Raw genomic sequence first — 19,386 nt, forward strand, 5'->3', positions numbered from 1 at the left:
CATAAAACTCAACCATTTGTGATTATATGCCTCAGTAAGCTAGAAAAAAAATTACTAAAACTGATAAGTATGATCTACAATAAAACCTACAGCTAACAATAGACTTTATACTCAATAAAAAATTATATACTTCCACTAAGTATAAGAAAAAAATACAAGGACTTATGCCATCGCCACTTCTATTTAATTCTGTACTGAAAGTCAGTAAGTCAAGTAAAAGAAATAAAAGTCATAAGTGTTGAAATGAAAAAGTATTTTTATTTGTAGGTATAATAACTATTTATGGAAAATGCAAAATAACCCACAAATAAGGAATTAATAAGTGAATTATCAATACCACATACAACACCATTGTTTTAATCAACTAATTTATAAAATACTGAATGTAACTGAAGCTTTTCTATAGAAGCTAGACTTATTTCTCCTGTATAATTAATGTAATGATACTCTTATCATTGTGTTCAAGCATCACTGCATAAATTAGGGAGAAACAGTGTCTGATTACTAAGTAGAAAACTTTTATTTACTTAACCTAGCTTGATAATTAGTAACAAGAAAAGAGATTTTCACATTTCAGGGGAAAAATGAAAACAGATTCCCTATATATAGCTTCAGCTTCTTGACCTTATTTGGAAGTCTTCACATTAGGATAGAGCATGGAGGTAGAAATATAAATAAAGCTACCTTGGTAGTGGGCAGAGCAGTATAAGAAAAAGAAAAAGAGGGTAGGGAAGAGGATGGGAGTAGAGAGTGAGAGGAGAATCTCTGAAAAGTTATTTCAGAGGAGAATCTCCGAAAATTTAGACCATGCTTCATGAAGATTTACACCCTCGGATACACACAGTCTAAATAGAGGAGGAACACTCAAGTTTAATGAAGCAACTGTAAAACTTTCTGAAGACAATCTACTCATCCCAGGCTCGAGAGCCACCACAAGGATAATGAGAGTTAGCAGCCAAACAACCAGAGACACAAAGAACCAAGATAAGACACCTTGGGTGAGAACTAACAGAAACAGACAACAGAAAGACACCCAGATTTCAAATGGAATTTTCAGACACAACTATGCTTATCAGATTAAAAGAAATAAAAGACTACCTTTAAAATATCTGTAGGCATGGGTAACGTAGCACATGTGAAAAAAGAATCAAATCAAACTTCTATGAAAAATATGTGAAAAATTTAATAACTGAAACTAAAAACAGAACAGATGGGTTTACAGTACATTAGACACAGGTGATCAGAGAATTGAAGAGGTCAGGGAAAAAATCTAGAACTTAGCAGAGCAAGATAAAAGGTTTGAAAATATGTCCCCGAGACCTTTTCCATACCTGAAACCTCCTCCTTCAACTCCTCCCATCTCAAAAAAGACAGCCCTTACCTTATCCAAGTATACCCTTCCTCTCATGCACTGGACCCCATCTCATTCGCCATCCTCAGGATTTGGCTCAGCCACTTACACTCTCTTTGTTCACTCTTAAATCTTTCTTTTCTCCTATGGCTTCTAACCTGAGAGGCCCGCTGGCCTCCTCCAAATGAGAAAAAAGAAAAAAGGTAAGTGATTCTCTATCCCTCTTCATCACTAAATCTCAAGGAAAAATGGTCTCGAAATTTTTCAGTCCCTCACTAATCAAAATTCTACAAGTGTATGAGACTCTCAACATCACAATCTTTCTCGTTGGATACTGAATTCCTTGTCTTCTAAATGAACCCTATTTCAGTGTTCCTTCCACCTTTGATGATGATTCCTTTTCAGTCTTCTTTATTAGCTCCTTTTTCTTTCTTTTCCTCCCCTTAAATCTTTAGTACATATATTATTCCTTATGAGAGTTATCTGTTCATATTCTGTATTTCTATATTGGTAACATAAGAACTTTGTTTTCAAGAAACTTTAACAATCCTAAAGAATAACTGCTATTGAGAGTTCATGAACATCAGAATGATGGTCTAGAGCCAGCTATGTTCTCTGACAATAAAGTTGTATCTATCGTGAAAATCTAAAACCTTTCTAGCCACTTCAAACCCCACTCATAAGGCTCACAGCAGGTAACCTAACCCTCCACTCAACTGTTAAAATGGGGACACCATTAGGGATATACTTCTTTTAATTTCCATAACCAACCTTGAACTGATCGCTGTGAGGGCCTTACTCCATTAATTATCCCCATTCTTTTGTTTTTTGTTCATTATTCCTGCCCTTTCCCTCAGTCTACTAGGTTAAGAGTGCAGAATTTACACACACATGGCCTAGGTTCAAATGCAGGCTCTGTTATTTATTAGTTCTGTGATCTTGGGAAAGTTACTTAACCTCTGTGTCTTTTAGTCACCTCATCTGTAAAACAGGACAAAAATAGTACCTCTCCCATTGGATTATGAGGCATTTAGAGTTATGATAGGTATTTAGTGAGTGCTAAACAAATTTCATTATTACCATGCTAAAGTAAAGCAAAGTCTCACTTGGTTTGGATTTCCCTAGATGCAGACTTGATTCAAGGATTCAAGTACAAACAGTTATTTTGAGAGGTGATCCAGGAAAAACGATGGTAGAGAGAATCAGAATAGAAATAGGGAAGGGAAGGCAGTCAAGAAAGTGTGCATTATTAAGCCAGTTACCCCGAGACGGGCAACTAGAGCATGACCCTACTAGAGAACTCTGGTAGATGGTGCAGAACATGGCTCAGTTATCTCAGCTGAAGGATGATAAAAATGAGGTATTTATCTACCAACTCCTCACTCATTACTGGTTGAAAACCTTTCTGAAGGCATTTCTGGCATTTCTGACTTGACCTGCACAGAGTATGTCTCTGGCCAGTAAGAAAGCTCTCAGGCAGGAAGTCATAGATTTAAGTGGACAGTATGGAGATGAATGTGAAAGGGCTATGACGAGGACACTAAGAACATCTGAGTGTTTCTTATCTAAAACAGAAATTCATTCTTTGTCTCCTTCCTCTTTCCCTCTTTCCTTTTAAACACTAGCTTCTAAATACTCTACTCCCTTCTCCATCTAATATCGATTCACTTTCCCACTGAAATGTGACTTCTCCCTGCCTTCTGGGGAAAAAAAAAAAGGTGGGAGTGAGTGGGTGTTAGATCATTATGATCCCGTAATGCTAATTTCAAGATGATGTCTCAGACTCCTGTTTAGCTGACATACAGAAAAAGAGGTAGTTTGTAAGTGACAGTATATTCACGAGGAGCCTTTGAATATACTGAAACATAATGTATTTGAGACAGAATGGAGAGACTCCCAGTAAATTTTTCAAAATATAGGTCTAAAAGTTAAGGGAAAGGTTTTAGCTTTAAACCACAGACCAGGAAATTAAAAACATTCACGTAAAAATTGAAGTCACAGGACTGACAGAAATAACTAAGAAAGAATATTTAGAGAGAAGGGTACCAGGAATGGACTCTTGAGAAACTAGCTCTTCCTATTACACCTAACAGTCTTCCTTCACTTCTAACAGCAAAATGTCTCTCAAATCCATTTTATTTCATCTGTTCCTATTGCCTTTTTCCCTGGTTCATTATCACTTGTCAGAACTACTGCAAAATGCTTCTTTAATGGTAGGCCTGCTTTGGCGATCTGCGCCTTTTCATCCTCTACAATGTTACCAGAGATATTTTTATTAATTGAAAGTTTCAGTCACTACTGTTCTCAACTAAAGCAGTACCTGGACCATAATAACCTGATCCTAATATATCTTTCTAGTCTCTTCTATACTTTTATTCTCTTTCACCCAGTTTCCCACACTTTAGTTATTGCCAATCTTTGTGTTTTGCAATTCTTAGGATTTTTAACCTTAACTCACAATGTAGCTCCAGCAAATATCACTGTCTACCTCAGGAGTCTGCAAACTACAGCCTGTCATCCAAATCAAGCCTGCCACCTATTTTTGTAAATACCGGTATACTGGAACACAGCCATGCTCATCTGTTTACATGTTGTCTACAGCTGCTTTCAAGCTGTAACAACAGATTTGACTAGTTGCAACAGAGACCATACTGCCTGCAAGGCCTAAAGTATTTACTATCTGGCCCTTTACAGAATAAATTTGCTGACCTTTCATCCATATCAGGCAGTCTCATATGTGTAATAACTGGATTCCAAAAGGAAATAAGGGAGACTGGGTTTGAAATAATATTTGAGGAAATAATGGCCAAAATGTGCCAAATTAAACAAAAATTCGTATCACATAATCTAAGAAGTTCAATGAATACCAAACACAGGATACACACATACACACACACATACATGCAAAACGGTATACTACAGTCAAGTTACTAGGTACGGTACGGTCAAGTTACTAAAAATCAAAGATAAAGAGAAAAATCTTTAAAGCAGCCAAAGAAGGAATTTTGGTCCAGTATAATGACATAAACCCAAATACAGCCTATCTTTCCTGCTGTTTAAAACTAAAAGCTGTGGACAAAATACAAAAAGAAAAAAAAAATAGAGAAAGCAAGCAAGACAGAAAGACAGAAAGATAAAAAGAATTACTGGAGGACTCTGAAATGGAAACAAAAGCAGATTGTGGAGGGAAGTCAAATTTAGGAAAGTGACCCCAAGGAGAGTGAGTTTTCCCAGTCGGTTTCCTTTTTTCCCCCATTTCTCAAACAGCTTTGCCCTAAGGCCAGGAAGCAATCACTGCATACAGAGCAACAACTCAGAAAGTAAAATTCCAAGAGAAACCCTTTTTCTGGCCACAGGAATTGGGGAAAAGGGCCCCTGCCTGCTGGAGAATATAGAGGAAATCCTGGAAAGGAGAAAGATAGAGAAAAAAATTCCCTGATTCTGTCTATAAACCAACAAGTCTTGAGCTTATTGGGGCTATATAAGTATGGGGCAGACCCACACCAACACAGCAGAGGCTCTGAGAATTGAACTGAGATTTTGAACTACCACCCACAAAAGGCAAGACCAAATGTGCCAGCTGAACTTAAATGGGTTGAGAGTCTGCTAAAAGAAACAACAAAAATCAACATTCTCCAGATAATTATGAATATAATTATAAACGCCCCAGAGTTTACAAAATATAACATTCACATTGTCCAAGATACAACTCAAAATTCTCACAATACAGAGAGCAAGAAAAAATACGATTAATTTCAAGAAAGGAAAAAAAAAACAATAGGTTCCAACCCTGAGATGATCCAGATGTTGTAATTATCCAACAATATCCTTAAAGTAACTACTATAAGAAAGCAAACACACTTGAATGAATGAAAAAAAGTTCTCAGAAGACAAAAAGAAATTATTTTTAAAAAGAACCAAATATAAATTTTGAAACTGAACAATACAATATGTGAAATTAAAAAAATCACTTGGGATAAATAAAAGAATGAAGATGACAGAGAAAAAAGTCTGTGAACTTGAAAATGGGTCAATAAAAATCATCCAATCTGAAGAACAAAGAGAGAAAAGTTTGACAAAAGGTAAAATGAACAGTCAAAGACTTATGAGACAATCTCAAGTTTTATCATAATTGTCACTGAAATCTTGGATGGGAAAAGGAAAGAAACTAGGAATATTTTAAGAAACAATGGCAGAAAGTATTGTAAATTTGGTAAGAGACAAATTTCCATATTCAAGAAGATGAGCATTCTCTGAAGAGGATAAACTCAAAGAAAATAATGACTAGACACATCAAATCAAACTGTTGAAAAATAAAAAAACAAAAAAAAATTTTGAAAGCAGACAGAGAAAAATGACATACTAAATATAAGGGAATAAGATTCAAATTACCAAGTTCCTCATCAGAAATCATAATGGTGAAAACACAGTGGAACATCATTAAAATGCTAAAAAGCAACACAAGTGTCACTCAGAATTCCATATCCACTTGAAATAGCCTTTAAGAATGAAAGCAAAATAAAGACATTCTCAGATGAAGAAAAACAGTTTATCCTCAGCAAACTGCTTTACAAAACATGCTAAAGTGAGTACTTTAGGCTGAAAGGAAATGTAGCATCTTCAGGAATGAAGAACAGAAATAATAAATATGTAAGTAAACATAAAATAGTACTTTTTTCCTTTTTCTTTAAATTATATATTATCTTTGACAGCAAAAACTATAATATTACATGTTGAGTTTTTCAAAGTATGCAGCCATAACACATTCGACAACTATAACATAAAGTCTGGAGGAAAGGGGAGGTAGAAGAAGGAAAAAACAATCTGTATGATTGTAGGGTTTCTTTATTTTAAATGAAACAGTACAACAGTAACTCTAGGCTGTAAAAAGTTATGTATATAAATTATGTAATCTTGAAAGCATTAAAAACAAAAAGATAAAGCTAAAAAGGCCAACAGATATACTAAAATGTAATACTAAAATATAATCAAAAAGAAGGCAGAAAAAGAAGAGATGAACAAAAAAAAGAGAGGGAAACAGAAGACAATAAAATGGTAGACCCAAAGCCAACAATATTAATTACATTAAATATTAATGGTCTAAACTCTCCAAATAAAAGGCAAAAACTGACAAAGTATATTTAAAAAGCAAAATCTTCCACATGCTGCCCAAAGGAGAGAAACTTTAAAATTAAAAAGGAGGATAGATCTAAAATAAACAGATGGGAAAAACTTAGCCTGCAAACAGTAAGCATAAGAGGGCTGGAGAGGCAATTGTGACATCAGACAAAATAAGTTCAAGACAAAGAGTATTACTGCAGATTAAAGAGAGATGTGTCATATGAAAAAAAAAAAAAATCACCAGGATGTTTTAGTATATGTGCTGCTGAAGCAAGCACCAGAATGTTTTAAAAGTTATAAATGTATGTGTACCTAATACCAGAGCCCCAAAGTCCATGAAGCAAAACTGACAAAATTAAAAGGACAAATACGAATCTACATTAGAGTGGAATATTTTTAATATCTCTCTCCCAGCAACTGATAGACCCACACAAAAAATTAGTACAGACATAAAAGAGCCAAATAACAGGAACAACCAGCTTTAACTATTGATCTTTACAGAACTCTACATGCAAAAATGGCAAAACACACATTCTGTTCAAGTGTAAATGGTACAGTCACCAAGGTAGACAATACTGTGGGAGATGAAACAAACTTCAATAAATTTTAAAAGATAAATCATACAAAATGTGCATTATAAAGTAATCACAATAATATGTATGTATAAGAAACCCCCAAATATCTGAAGGTTAAATAATTTGCTAAATAATGCATAGATCAAAGCTGAAATTTTAAAAAGAAAATATTTTAAGATAAATGATAAAGAATAAATAGAGTATCAAACTTTGTGGGATGCGTCCCAGGTTTTGGCACCAAAAAAAAAAAAAAATTTGTGGGATGTGAATAAAGTAATGCTTAGATAAAAATTCATAGCTTTAAATACTTATGATAGAAGGAAAATCTGAAATCGATGACCTCAGATTCTACCTTAAGAAACTAGAAAAAATAGCAAAGCTAACTCTAAGTAGTAGTAAATTACAAGAGAAAAAAAAACAACAAAATAAAAAAAATAGATGAGAAATTAAACAAAGCCAAAAGTTGGCTCCTTAAACTAATAAATTGACAAACTTTTAGCCAGGCAGATGAAGAAAAAGAGAAAACCCCAATATAGGGAATGAAAAAGAAATTATCAGCACAGATCCCACAGATATTAAAGGATAAGAAAAAGAATGTTATGAACAACCTGATGCCAAAAATTTCAACCATTTAAATGATATGATGAAATGGGCAAAACTCTCTCCCACCTGCCCCCAAAAAATACAAGTTACCAAAACTGATAAGATAAATAACAAAAAATCTGAATATCTCCATATCTATTAAAGAAACCGAATCTGTCAAAAGCTTCCCTAAAAGGCAATTCTAGGGCCAGATGGTATCCCCGGTCAATTCTATCAAATATTCAAGAAAAAATAAGACCAATCTCATGAAAATTTTTTTAAAATACAGAAGAAGGGATTACTATCCAATTTGTTTTATAGAACAAGGATAACTGTAATACTAAAACCTGACAAAGACATTACCAAAAAACAAAAAATTGACAGACCAATATCTCTCATGAAAATATAACTAAAAATATTAGCAAATCAAATTTAACAATATACCACAAAAGAGGTTTTATCACAGGAAACGCAAGGCTGACAACATTCAGAAATTAATTTATTTTCTTTTATTCTCTTAATATACGATTATTACTTAATACTGAAAGGCTGAAAGACAAATTTGTAATTGTTTCCCCAAAATTAGGAACAAGGAAGGACACAACTTTCACTTCTATTCAGCACTGCTACAGAAATTCTTGTAATTAAAATAAAGGTGGGGAGAATGTGTGTGTGGGAGGGGAGGGTCAGAAAGAATATTATACAGAACATCCCAAAGAATCTACAAAACAATTATTACAATTAATCTACAACATTCACTGTAGTCCACCAATTATATCACACTATTAGGATTCACTTGCTTCAAATAAAGCTCCTCCAGTATTCTAGTTAGTTTCATTTTCTGGAGAAACTTTCCAGAGGAAGTAAAGCAGGACAAACTACAGTTCCCCCAACCCACATTGATTTCAGATAGTTTCAAGGCCAAAACTTAGTCACAACCTCTTCTCTGCTAGCCATTCTAGATTCCCTTCATCTTTGCTAGCATTTCTGCTGATCAAGGTGGCTGATCTCAAAAGGTGGTTGTCAGACCTTTTTCATGTCCATTTGCCACCAAAATTGAACAAGGAAGTACCAAGAGACACCTAGTACATCTTCTGCGTGCCAAACCGCCATGATCCATTGTGGAGCAGCTGCCCTATCTCTATTAGATAATTAGGTACATTAGCCCTGTCAAAATGGTGCTTCCTGTCCTTGGAAAAGAAGTGCCAAGTCTCAGCAGTAGCAGTGTTTTAAAGTGTAAAAGGACTCTTGTAGCGTCTTCTGTTGGAAATGATTCCCTTCTGAGAACAAGGACTTTTTAATCCCTGGTGCTCAGAGCTACAAGGATGGGAGCACAAATTCTCCAGTGGATCAAAGAGTGATGCTAAGTGGAACCACTCCCATTTCCATGTGTTCTTCCTATTGGGAACACTGGAGGATGGGACCTCATCCTTGCAGGGCATCCTGTCCAAACTCCACGGTGTTATCATCAATTGTGCCATCAAAAGATTGTTTTATTGCTCTATCAAGTCAAAAGCTTCGGGGTGGAGTGTTACGTGATGGGAAAATGGATCCCATGGATTTTCCTTTGCTATGAAGTGGGTAAGGGTACTCTGAAAAGATGTTATGTGAGACTTTATGCTGGTGCATCAAATACTCTGTAAGCTCCCAAAGAGTAGCATAGTTTGAGAACCAGTGTGTCGTGCGTGTGTGTGTCTGTGTGTGTGCATGTGTTCATGCATACACACGTACATGCAGTCCATTTCCTCCCTTAGCAGGCCCAGCACCTCCCAAGAGGTTTTGTTGTAACCTATCTTTAATCAATGATTTAGTGATAGCCAGCAGGGAAGAAGAGAGTAGATGGGGATGGATAGTAGGAGCAGCACAGTCTTTAAGCCACTACCCTCTAGCCAACTAGAAGCCAACTTCTGCAGGCCCAGAAGGCTCAGGGGAATTTCGGGTTTCGAGGTTGTCATCTAAATCAACTCAGTGGTCCTATCCTAAGAGTCACGGTCCAAACTCATTTCTAACCAAAGCACAGATACTAGCATAGCAGACTTGCTGAGAATTCAACCCACCTAGAAGCTCTATTACCCTTAAAATTAAATCTTGGGCCTAATCCTTAGCTTTTTCTTTCTTCCTACTGCAGAAAATGAGTTTCTTTACATTATGCTAAAGAAATCATCTAATTTTCTCATTTTTCCCCAATTATCTTTAGCCTTTAATATCTGTGTCCAATCTATCGATGTCACTCACCAACAGCCATCTGATCACACTGTCCTTATAATAACTTCCCTGAATCTCTCAAAAGCCTAAGATATTGTACCCACCAATACATTTCCTTCTACAGGAATCCCATTCCAATTCACCATCAGTGCAAGTTTTTAACATTTGCACAGCTACAGTGGATGCCAAGGGCTATCAGTATCAGTGCTCCATCTACCATCAGTAGTGGGGTTCACACTGCCAGCCAAAAAGCACATAATCTAACTCCAAAATTCTATTTTAAAGTCTATTTCCTCAGACCACTCCTAGTACAATATTCTTGGGTAAGATTCCTCAGGAAATAGACTCTGAAATGGCGATTTGCACACCAGAAGTTTACTGAAGAATGCCCTCTTGAATCAACAATGAAGGAGAGTGAAGAAAGTAAGACTGAACAGAGAAAGGAGTCAAATTGCAAAGGGAGCTCTGAAGTTGGGATGGATCTTCAAAGTTGCCCTGCCTTAGAGGCCAAGGACCAGGTATTTATATTCCCACACAGTCTAGGCACTGGATGCAGGCTGGTGCAGAAAGCAGCATGACTCTGAGGGAAGCAGCTTTGTTGGCTCAAAGCAATGCCTGGAGAGGGACTCAGTGGCAATCAGTTTAGTGGCCAATATTCACAACAGTAAGGGGAACTTGTACCTGAACGTAGGGATCTGGATGGTGAACCACAGCACCTCCCATATCACTATTGGACTATCAGACCAATTCGTCTAATGAGGGAAATTAAGAATTTACCCTGTTTTCTTAAGAGAAAATATAGTTCATCACCAGTTGATCAGGGAAAACTCTTCTTTGCAGAGGAGCACCAGCTAATAAATATAGAATAATAGAATTATGAAAGTCAGCATTTTGAAACCCCTAATGAAATTATTGACTCAGATAAGGATTATCAAAGGATGTTAAAACCATTAGGTGAAATATATACACAGTGTGCAAGTTATTACCCATGATTACTTGCATATTGCAAAAAGAAATTTACAGAAAAGAGATCTAATAGGTAATACTTGGGTACCATCTTATCCAAGTAACTAGACTGAGCATTATTAAACAGTGAGACAATCTGAAAACTCTGGATGGCCTCAGTCAACCTCTGGATAGGATGCAGTATTCAGGAGTATATACAAAATATGACTGCTAAAAATTTTTAACCAACATCTAATGAAGCTTTAAAACCTAATTTCCATTTACAGGAAATACGAGGTGGGAAGACATAGAGATAAACAATTTCTGGTGGGGTCCTGTCCTTTAGGAGCAAGATTTATAAGACATTCTAGAAAAGGTGAAGTACCAGTGACAGAAAACTGATCTGTGGTAGCCAGTGGCTAGGAGTAGGACGAGGGAATTAATTGAAGAAACTTTTGGGAGTGATGTAAATGTTCCATACTTGACTGCGGTGATGGTTCTAATACCCTTCGAATGAACACGTTAAGATGAGTGAATTTTATTACATATATATAAACCTTGATTAAGCTGACCCCTCTTCTAAAAACCTGAATATTTATTCTATTTTTGAATTAAAAAGTGAGACTATTCTGTTGATTTTTAAACAAATATCTTAAAATGTAAAAATATTTTTAAATTAACATTTTTTATTTTCTTTTTAAGCCCAAAGGCAAGGTTTTATCTTGAGCTAAGAGACTAATTCATTTCAGGTTTCTACTCACCAATATTCCCAGAGAGCAGTTTTTGCCTTAACATGTGTAGGATTCCACAGATGTTACAGCTATGTGAAGCAAATTACTACCTATCTACAAATATAGATATATGTACACGGATTCAATCCCACATCACTTTCTAAAACACTCCTACAATAATATCTCTTCATAGCTCAAAACCATCAGTGTCTACTTTATAAAAACTAATTCTTATCTTGCTGTTCAAGCTTCCCTACCCTCTGGCCAAAGCCTCCATTTCCAGAATGAATTCCCACTACTCTACATAACACCTACATCCTAGCTCTAACAGAATTCTTACCATTACTTACACACAAACTGCGCTTTCTCTCTTCTTGATCACGCTTTTTTGCCAGCCCACAACGCCATCCTTTTGTCATAACAGGCTCTGCAGTGATTTCATTTAACACTGTTATCAGTACCTGACTTTGTATTTTTTATCCCCATCCAGACAATAAACTGAAGTGTAAAAACCCTGTCTTACAAATCTTTATAGGGCCAATGGTTAGCGCCAAGTAGTGATCCCGGAATCTTTGTTAGATCAATTGACTACTTAACCTCTTACAACCAAAATCCCATGCATCTGAAGGATGGGCTCAAACACCATTTTTAACAACAAAGAGATAAAGCAGCTGAAAGACTAACCTGGGTTTAGATTGTAGAAGAAAAGCAATTCTCACTTTTTAACTACAATCTCCTCTATTATTTCTACTAACACTGCTCTACCACTTCAACCCTGGTATCCTGACTCGTCTTTATCTTCTATCCTTCATTACTCTTCTGGCATCACTTTCCTTTTTACCATATTGTCAATCTATGTCACCAAAAACCTTCACTTTCTTTTCTTCTTTAACTTTCAATCACTCTTCAACTTTGAATCAACTCAACTAGCACTTTTTTCCATTTCTCTTTCTAGTGGAAAAATTTACAATATGCTGATTGGAATTTTAAATATGTGCTTTTAATCATCATCATCAACAACATCATCATAACAAAACAGCAGCAGCTAACTTTAATGAGCACTTACCATATACAGGTACAATGTCCCTTCAATAATCTAATGAGATTATAACTAAAGAAACAAAATACTAATTAACTTGCCCAATTGACAACAACAAAAAAGTAGAACTTTGAACGAAGGCCCTCTGCCTCTAGAGTAGATTTAGCCACGGGGCCACATATGGTTCTTTCCAAGTCCAATGTTATATTGTCATTCACACAGAGAACTGATCAAACATTCCTTTACTCATTTCCTGTCCAATCCCTTTCTCCAAGTAATGTTCCAATTTTGACTGGTTCATTCTTACAAAAAATATGTTTATTCAGTCACTGAATAAGTGAAATAGTTATCCCCACATTCGACAATCATTGAGTGCAAAAATAAAAGCGAGACATGATCCTTGCCTTCTCTTTAAGTCTGCAAACTCCATCTGACCCCTCACTCTCAGCAGAAATCCATAACTAATATTTAATAGCGCTTAATGCGCCAAACACTTGACATATTTAGATTCATTTCACCTACAAAAACAATCCTCATTATTATCTCCATTCTACATATAAGAAAACTGAGGCATAAAACAAAAGCAAAATAAACAAGTGGGACTACAACAAACTAAAAAGCTTCTGCACAACAAAGGAAATCATCAACAAAATGAATAGGAGAAAATATCTGCAAATTATATATCTGATAAAGAGTTAATATACATATATATAAATATTCATACAACTCAACAACAACACCAATACAGTCCAATTCAAGAATCCCAAGCAAGATATACAGGCATATGAAAAGGTGTTCAACATCACTAATCATCAGGAAAATGCAAATCAAAACCATAATGAGATATCGCTTTACATCTGTTAGAATGGCTATTATCAAAAAAGACAAGAGATAACAAGTGTTGGTGAGATAGTGGAGAAAAGGGAACCCTTGTGCACTGTTGGTGGGAATGTAAATTGGTGCAGCCATTATGGAAAACGGTACGGAGGTTTCTCAAAAAAATAAAAATAGAACCACCACATGATCCAGCAACTCCACTTCTGGGTATTTATCCAAAGGAAATGAAACACTAACTCAAAAAGCCATCTGCTCCACCCATCCCAGGTCTGCAGTATGACAACTGCAAAGATATGGAGGCAACCTTGGTCGCTTTATCCAATGGATGAATGGATAAAGAAAACGTAGTGTGTATATATGTGTATACATATACACACATATATATATACAATGGAACATTATTCAGCCATAAAAAAGCAAATATTGCCATCTGCAACAGATAGATAGATCTTGAGGGCATGATGCTAATGAAATAATTCAGACAGAGAAAAACAAATACCATATGACTTCAATTATATGTGAAATCTAAAAAACAAAAAAACTCTTAGATACAGAGAACAAACTGGTAGTTGCTAGAGGAGGAGGATGGGCATTGGGCAATATGGATGAAGATGGTCAAAAGGCACAAGCTTCCAGTAATAAAATAAATAAGTCATGGGGACGAAATGTACAGCATGGTGACTATAATTAATAATACAGTATTATATATTTGAAAGAGCTGAGAATAAATCTTAAAAAGTTTTCATCATGAGAAAAACCTTTTGTAACTGTGTGGTGATGAATGTTAACTAGACTTATTGTGATGATCACTTCAAGATATATACAAAAATAGAATTATTATGTTGCATACCTGAAACTAATATCATGTTATATGTCAATTATATCTCAATTTTGAAAAAGAAAAATAAAAAAACTGAGGCACCGAAGTTATGTAATCTACCCAAGGTAACAGAGCTAAAGAGTGGCAGAGCCAAGATTTAAAACCAGTGGAACTTCAGAGTCCAGGATCTGAACCACTTCACTAAAATGCCATCAGTCATTAATTCCATTAGGCTTGCATCCCTCAACTTCTCTACTGTATGCCTAAAACATAATTCATGGTAATTAATTCACTCAACACTGACTGATAACTCACCTTGTATTTGTTCCTTGAACACAACAAGCTTGTTCTCACCTCAGAGCCTTTACAATCTCCTAAATGACTCTTCCTCTAGATCTGTCTTCTTATCATTATCTTATCATCAACTCTCAAAGAGACCTGTCCTGCCTACCCTACCTAAAATAGCCTCCCCCAACTAGAAACTGCCTGTGACATGAAATTGGTTTTATTTTCTTCATAGTTACTTAACGCTACCTGATATTATCAGCTGTTTATTTCTCCCCTGCTATATCTTCTGCACCTAAAACAGTTCCTGGCTTGCAGTAGGCACTTGATATTTATAGAATGGATGCCAAATATTATGCTAGATATAGGATTATCAAAAAATAAATAGGATATAATTCCTACCCTCAATAAACTTCTAGTCTTTATGTTTGCAAATACTTACCTCCTCCCCTTCTATATTAAAGAAATAGTTCCTAACTTTTTCCATAGCTAACTTCCCTCTCTACCCGTCATCTTAAAACTCCCTGAGATCTCCCTTTGACCTCTCCCCATCAGTTATCCCCCTCTCACCTCTTTAATTTCCCTCTACTTACTAAATGTTTCCTACCTACCCTCCCTTACTTGAATATCCTTCCCTCAACCCTGCATCTCCCCATTACCTCAACATCTCTCACTGACTTCTCCCCCACATCTCTCTACTATGACCACTTCTTCAAAAGTCATCAGTGACCTGGAAAGTGTTCTCACTTTCGTCAGCATTTAACACTGCTGATGACTTTCAATTCACTTTCTTAGGACCAGATGGGCTACTATCTCGTGGTTCTCTTCTTAATAGTTCTGTCTTTTTTCAGCTTCCTTCATAGTCCTCTTTCTCTCATATTTTTAAATGTGATGTTTACTAGAGCTTCATCTTTTATACCTGCTCCATTCTGTCTCTGAAAGATCTAATCTGCTGCTTTAACTCAACTAAGGCCCCTATATAAATAATATCATTCATTCAGAACCTAAATCCCAGATCCACTTTCCCTATATTTAATAAGAAATGTGATTGAATTCTTAAGCATATTCTTAATAAAGAAGAGTTGCAAGGTAAGACTTAGAAAAAATAATGTGAACAATAATAAATAATATTCTGAAGAAGGAGTAGAAGGCAATATTGTACAACTAAGGCTGGTTTCCTTGAGTACTTCTTGAAATACGTGAACTAATTCTTCATTAATTTTAATTGACAGCTCGTACAAAATATGGCTCCAAAATTAAAAATCATTCATAAATTTTTTATGTGGTTAATCTATATCAATTTTGTCTAAAACTGTTAATTCTAGATACATAGAAATTGTATTATTACAAAAGTATAATAGTAAAAAGTTAAAATCGAATATACCAGTCACAAATTATTGATTGCATAAGTCTGGAAACAACATACAAAGTAAATTTAAATTCTTTAAGAGGGCTTTGTAAAGATGTACCTACAGTGCCATCATTTAGAGACTCATGGCTCAAAATTATACCTGATGATCAGAGCAAACTGTCTAATGAGATTTTGTGCTATTTTCAAAAACATGAGCAAGAAACCGACTTGTGCCATTGTGGCCTTCAGCTTAGATAGCAAAAGGTAATTACACATATTTATATCCATATGATAAAACTACTCATGTGCCTAATCTTGTAAACAATTAGACAGGAGAAGACTGTTTTACCCAGAAAAAAATGTGAACAAAGCTCCACCTTTACAACTCTCTACAATAGATAAGAGCCACAATACATACTGGTATAACTCCAAATACCTGAGTTACAGCCTACTCCCTTTCATAATGGTTGAAAATAAAATCTGGTTATTGCATAATGAACTGTACATCCAAAAAATACAGTAAATGCTGTAATATTTAACAAAATCCTACTGTGCTTTCTCCATTTTCCATATATTGCAAAAAGCTATGAGAAAAAAGATGATGCCAACTTCTAATTACCACTGTTAAAGCCAAGCTGGTGAAACGAGTCAGTCACCATCCTTCAGGGTGTGTGGCATGTAAGGGCATGAGAAAAGAAAAGGAAAAAAAACCCACAATAGAAAAGCCCTAAGCAAAAAAACACCCATATTTTAAGAAAAAGAAAATGAAAGTGATTTAACATCTCCTACATCAAGGAAGCTGAAGGTTCAGTGAGCCTAGAAAGAGATCTAGGAGCTACTCAAATTTTCTAGCTGGTGGCAGCTGAACACTATACTAGCTGTCATATTTTGAAATTCTTCCGTGTTCCCCCTTTTCTCACAAAACCCCCTCTACTCTAAAGCCTGTAAGTGACAGAGGAAATAAAACACAAGATGAAGGGAAATGGCTGATGGGACATCAGAACACAAGAGCAGCTGAAATCACATTTCTAGACTAAAATATCCAGTTATCAAAGTATAACTCAAAAATCTGTATCAGACACCTTTCACATCTACATAATCTCCATCTGCATCCCTTTGGCATAATTCTCTTAAATATTGAAACCCCATAACTTATCTGACAGACTAACGAGTTTTCATTATATGTGTCTCTCTCTATATAGACACACACACACACACCACACACACACACACACACACACACACAGACCTGTACCAACCTTTGCTCCCCTAAGTGAAAGGCATTTTTTTAAGGTGGAAAGGGGAGAATGGAATGTCGTGAGGAGTGAGGGGTGAGATATACGTGTAAATACCATTGCGGCAGAGACACTGGAAACGCCACTTCCCCCACCACTCTTGAAAATTCTCTTCGTTGTACCCTTACCCCATCCCTCCTCCTTCCTCAACAATACACGCACGTGTCATAACCGATCCACACCATCACCTTTTCTATCACACGCTACCCTCCCACCCACACTAACCCCCCGCTACAAAGACAGACGCACACACTTAGAGCAGAAACTGCTGCCACCGCACCCTCCTATCTCAATTAAGTGTTTCTACTACCCAGCATCAAGCGCTTGCTGAAAGACAGCTCAGTAAATACGTACGTAGACACACACACACACACGCAAACACACACGCAAACACACACGCAAACACATGCCGCATGTGGCGCAAGGAAGGACACCCGGAGACGCACCTGGAGGCCGAGTGTCCAGCGCTGCTGCCCCCCTGGTCCCTGTCACTGAGCGCAGCCGTGTAAATCCTCCGGTAGCGGTCGGCCAGGGCCCGGCCTGACAGCAGCAGCTGGTAGTGACCCCGGGAGTCCGCGGCCGGCAGCCCCAGCCCCAGCCCCGCAGCAGCCACGGAGCCCTCGGGAACCGGTATGAACAGCGCCCCCGGCGCCGGGGAGGAAGAGATGGTGGCGGCTGGGAAGAACCCGTCTCCTCCGGGCCCCGAGGAGGCGGCGGCGGGGGAGGCAGTCGCTGCGCACATCATCATCCTCGCCACCGATACCTCGTCCCCGCGGGCCGGGCCGGCAGACACGCGCGCGCACACACACAGCCCTTTTCCAACGACGACGGCTCCGGCGGTGGCCTCTCGCTCCCGCAGCAGGGAGACTACAAAGACAGAGACCTTCTCCTCCTTCTCCTCCTCTTCCTCCTCCCCCCCGCACCGCCCTCGCCGCTACTAGGGCCGCTCATCTAACCCCGCCACCTCGGGAGTGTGAGGAGTAGGCGGTGCCGCCGCTGCAGCCGCCACCACCGCTGCCACCGCCGGGGCTACCCGCAATGGGAAGCTGCCGGCCGCACTGGGCATGCGCCACTCGTCGCACATGCTCAGTAACGGCGGCCCCTTTCCGTCCCCACCCCCTCACCGCTACCACTCCCTCCGCTTCGGGGCTTTGGGTGTGGGGCGGTTGTGCTGGACGGAATCTGAAATAAATCCACTTCTCCGGATTTTACTAACAGCATAGGAAGAGTAAGGAAAGTGCTAGGCAGGCTGTCAACACCGGCATTCCGCTTCAGGTAATGGGTTCCCTTCAGGTGGGAGAGCCGGAACGTGAAAGAAAGAGGGACTCTGCCCACCGCGGGAGGATGAACTTACTCCTGCTAATTTTCCCCCACGTGTGTGCTGCCAACATGAAGATTTGACGAGAACAGTTAACCAGTGCTGCTGGTTAATTCAGAATTCAAGGCAGAGAAGTCCCTTTGGTGATCTTATTTTGGAGTTTTTTCGTCATTAGGATTTAAGTCTGTTTAAAACAGCTTTTACTTACAAAGGACAGGTAGTAATTTAGTGCATTTTTTTTTCTGTGCAAATAGGATTCATAGAGATGAAAGTATTCACAAGCCAGAGTCGTTCCTAAATTCTTGTTCTCAACATTTACATCAGAGCCAAATCTTAACCCAATAATACTTTTCTTAAATATTCTTTTATTGACTACACACACCCTAAAAGTGCAGTGGTCTTATCTCTTGACAGTGATCACTTAATGGCTTATCTTTTTCTGCCCATACTTACATCGCTAAAGATAATTCTTGACAATGACCTGAAACTATAATTATAGCTATGTCTGTATAACATCTGGAAATGTCATATCTAACCAAAAATCTTATCTATAAAAATGTAACATTTGCTGAGTCCCCTCTTCCAAGCTATTCTACTAACGCCTTCAAGTAAATGTCCTAGAAATATGCGTGCCAATGCACCCTGATTCGTATTTTATCCTTTTGACTCTCAATTTAAATCATATAAATTTATACTTGACAAAATCATTAAGTCCTATCATCCCAGTACTAGATCCTTTATCTACTTACTATCTCTTATGTCTGTACCTCTTCTTTGATAGTCGTTATCTAAAAAAACAAAAACTTTTGAGAAATGGGGAAGTAAATTAATTCTAGCTGGGTGTCAGAAGTGCTGAAGGAGTGCATTTTATCTGGGGCTTTAAACGATAGATGGATGATTTAAAAAAAAAAAAAAAGTGGGGTAATGAAAA

The 19,386-nt window shown here is 37.4% G+C and overlaps 1 protein-coding gene across 11 annotated transcripts in view; it reads right to left on the minus strand.

Annotated features, from left to right (window-relative positions):
• Window positions 1-18,185, minus strand: part of MYCBP2 (MYC binding protein 2) — a 238,192-nt gene extending 220,007 nt beyond the window's left edge. For 6 of the 11 annotated variants that reach the window (XM_039886910.1, XM_039886904.1, XM_039886907.1 and 3 more), the window contains exon 1: window positions 17,584-18,174. In XM_039886910.1, the coding sequence (XP_039742844.1) occupies window positions 17,584-17,885 (302 nt within the window). In that variant the 5' untranslated portion in view covers window positions 17,886-18,174. Of the gene's footprint in view, window positions 1-17,583 lie in introns of all 11 variants that reach the window. The other 5 variants (XM_039886905.1, XM_039886906.1, XM_039886908.1 and 2 more) reach the window with 3 other exon arrangements.
• Between the last annotated feature and the right edge of the window lie 1,201 nt (window positions 18,186-19,386).

This window comes from Pteropus medius, unplaced genomic scaffold (genome assembly GCF_902729225.1).
Source record: "Pteropus medius unplaced genomic scaffold, Ma_sr-lr_union100, whole genome shotgun sequence".
Lineage (NCBI taxonomy): Eukaryota > Metazoa > Chordata > Mammalia > Chiroptera > Pteropodidae > Pteropus > Pteropus medius.